Source organism: Coffea arabica, chromosome 6e, assembly GCF_036785885.1.
Source record: "Coffea arabica cultivar ET-39 chromosome 6e, Coffea Arabica ET-39 HiFi, whole genome shotgun sequence".
Classification (NCBI taxonomy): Eukaryota; Viridiplantae; Streptophyta; class Magnoliopsida; order Gentianales; family Rubiaceae; genus Coffea; species Coffea arabica.
Window position 1 is genome coordinate 18,501,446 of NC_092321.1, and position 3,530 is coordinate 18,504,975.

The 3,530-nt window shown below is 39.8% G+C and overlaps 1 protein-coding gene across 1 annotated transcript; it reads left to right on the top strand.

Annotated features, from left to right (window-relative positions):
• Positions 1 to 2,315: 2,315 nt before the first annotated feature.
• LOC113696803 (monodehydroascorbate reductase 4, peroxisomal-like) lies at positions 2,316 to 2,996 on the top strand. The gene has a single exon (XM_072056066.1). The coding sequence runs from the start codon at positions 2,316 to 2,318 to the stop codon at positions 2,994 to 2,996; it is 681 nt and encodes a 226-aa protein (XP_071912167.1).
• The last annotated feature ends 534 nt before the right edge of the window (positions 2,997 to 3,530 follow it).

Sequence of the window (3,530 nt, forward strand, 5' to 3'; positions counted from 1 at the left end):
CGCTTCATCTCCTAATGCAGCAGTTTCCTCCAAATTCTGTTCAGCTTCCCTCCTCAAAACTGAGAGAGAAGACAATTTTCTTGATGGGGTAAACACCGCCCCTACTGCTGACGCAGCTTTCCAACCATGGCTGACATCATTAAAGCATCAAAAAGGCAAAATCTGGACCTCTACCTCCAAAGTTTAGGACCCTTTTTCAAAATAACTGCTAAAGCCTTGAAAACTGGCAATGAGCTTGGCAGGGCAGAAGGACTGGTGAGGCTGTGGCTAGGAGGAAAGATTCTTCATTTGGACTCCATCAAACTGCGCCGGGAGACCTTGGAGATAGAAAAATCTATTTTTGGGATTGGTTTGTATGTCGGAGCAGTTGCAATTAGATATGGATACAATTGTGGCTGTAAGAAAGCTGAGTTACTTGCCATCAATGACACTGATTTATATCATTCACCTCTTTGCCGCCGCCAATCCTTCCTTCACCGACGGAGTTGCCACCAAGGACATCCACATCGACCCCTTGACCTCTGTTGCCCTTCGAATCTTTCTTCCTGACTCCTGCCACGATTCAGCTTTCAAGTCCCAATCCATCAAATCAAGGGCTAAGGATATTCGACCATTCGATTATTCTGATCCTAGATCCGATCCGAACCATCTTCTTCTCCGGCGGAACAGCTATGGCTCTGCCAATGGAGTCACTACCACGACGCCGACCGTGACCATCCGGAATCAGAATCATCGGAGAAATAGCTATGGCTGTAGCAGTGACGATGTCAATTTAAAATCGGATAATGGGGTTTACGAAGGATATAATGGAGTAACCCGTCCGGCAGGAGATTGGTGGAGTAACCACCATTACCAATTGAAACGGCAAGATTGCACCTTTTTTTTTTAATTTTGGTTAAGGCTCCGCAATGGAAGTCCCTAAAATACCCCTTATGGTTGCTCGATTGGGAAGCCGATGGAAATTATGTGGTGGCGCCGCCGCTAAACTCCTTGATTGGAACTGAAATATAAGTTTAAGGATTGAATTGACTATAAATAATGTATTGGGACTAAATTGACAGAAAAAAAAAGTTTAGGGACTAAATTGGCGATTTTCCCTTTAATAATCGTTTCTTATATTAATAATCGTCTTTCTAACACCATTTTGTTGAAAAAGAGGTACCAAGAAAGACAAACGGATAATTGATTAAATTAAAACTCAAGACAAAAGACCCATATTTTGGATGGAGTGCAAGAAGATATGGTACTCTATTATATATCTAATAGTAACAACGGAATTGATAGGGTCTTAGTTTGGCCAGGGATCCCCTGTTTTTCAAAAACTAGTTTTTTAAATAAAAATTTTTAAAAAGTACTCTACAATGTACTTTAAAAAATATTCTAAAATTTTTTAATATTTAAAAGATATCCCAAAATATATTTTAAAAACTCTACTACTCTTAAATATTTCAAAATACTTTCTAAAAATATCTCAAAATATACTCTAAAAACTCTGCTATAGTAAAATTGTTCAAAAACATCTCCAAAAACAACTAATCTAAACAGATAATTTTTTTTTTTATTTTCAAGTACATGTTTTGTGAGACTATGAGCCGGTTTAGATTGTAATTTTTGGAAATTTTTACAGAAAATATAAATCATATCTACAAAGAAAAATTTAATCAAAGATATAACTGGTGATTCATGAGTGGATAAAAGAATTGAGTGTTTCCTAATTGATAAAGGTTATAGCTTTTCTTATGTAGTAGTTGGACTTCTTGATCGCATAATTGTGGCTGTCCATCTCTTTGATTGGGATTCCGATCTTACTCAAATACTTTTGGAGGGGTATCTTATAATTAGAGTCTCAATCACAAACTTAATTATGTTATGTTGATTCGTCCAAACTCGCTTACCAACAACCCGTTCAAAGCCATCCACTAATTTCAAACCCACCAGTTCAAACCCACCCAATTTTCTAAGTCCCTATCTTGTTCCTATCACCATATAGGTCCTGCTGTGACCATAACTAAACACGTACATCCAATGTAACAAACAATAATTAAATTTGGTGGGGTTGTCGGACAATTGCCCGCTCTTTAGATATTCTACCTAGGGGTGAGCAATTACGGTAAATACCGATTTACCGACCGAAATCGATTTCAATTTGGTAAATCGAATTTGGTAATTCGGTAATTCGGTCGGTAAATCGGGGATATAGTACTAGTTAAAATCGAATTAGGTTCGAAAACGGTTTTATAGTTTTTGAATTCGGATATACCGAATTCGAATTAATTTCGGAATTCGAGAAAGGTGGGATTAAGGTGAATGGGAAGATGCAATCGAGCAACACTTCAGTCTATGCAGTTGGGGATGTTGCCGCTTTTCCAGTAAAAATGTTTGCTGAAACACGCAGACTTGAGCATGTAGATTCTGCGAGGAAGTCAGCAAGGCATGCTGTTGCTGCTATCATGGAGCCAGAAAAGACGGGTGAATTCGACTACCTGCCATTCTTCTACTCCCGCGTCTTCACATTGTCTTGGCAGTTTTATGGAGACAACGCAGGGGAAGTAATTCATTTTGGGGATTTCTCGGGAAAGACTTTTGGGGCTTATTGGATTAATAAGGGTCATCTTGTTGGTTCTTTTCTGGAGGGTGGAACCAAAGAGCAGTACGAAGCTATAGCCAAGGCCACGAGGCTTAAACCGGCAATTGAAGACCTGGGTGAGCTTGAGAGGCAGGGACTGGGATTTGCTTTGACAGCAAGCCAGAAACCATCATCATCATCACCTCCTCTTGTTGCTGGCAGTTCTAATCTCGTCATCGAGAAACCATTACACGCTTGGTACGCAACTGCGGGTGTGATTGTGGCTGCATCAGTAGCAACCTTTGCATACTGGTATGGCAGGAGGCGACGAAGCAAAACAGGCTGCGATTGCTTCAGGAATTCGGACAATTCGGTCAATTTGTGTTTACCGAATTCAATCCGAATTGAATTCGAATTCGAAATTTGGTAATTCGAATACGAATTAGGTCGAAATATCTCAACACCATTTACCGAAAATTACCGATTTCAACCTACCGAATTACCGAATTCGAATTCGATGCTCACCCCTAATTCTACCGTCATTTGTCCAGCTGCTCTTATCATCCACGCTATCGACAGTGCCAAACATTGCCAGAGTAGCACGTAATGGATCAGGGCAGCAACAGTTGCAACTGTTCCTGAAAGTTACGTGCATTTGTATATGAAATACTTTTGGAGGGGTATCTTATAATTAGAGTCTCAATCACAAACTTAATTATGTTATGTTGATTCGTCCAAACTCGCTTACCAACAACCCGTTCAAAGCCATCCACTAATTTCAAACCCACCAGTTCAAACCCACCCAATTTTCTAAGTCCCTATCTTGTTCCTATCACCATATAGGTCCTGCTGTGACCATAACTAAACACGTACATCCAATGTAACAAACAATAATTAAATTTGGTGGGGTTATCGGACAATTGCCCGCTCTTTAGATATTCTACCGTCATTTGTCCAGCTGCTC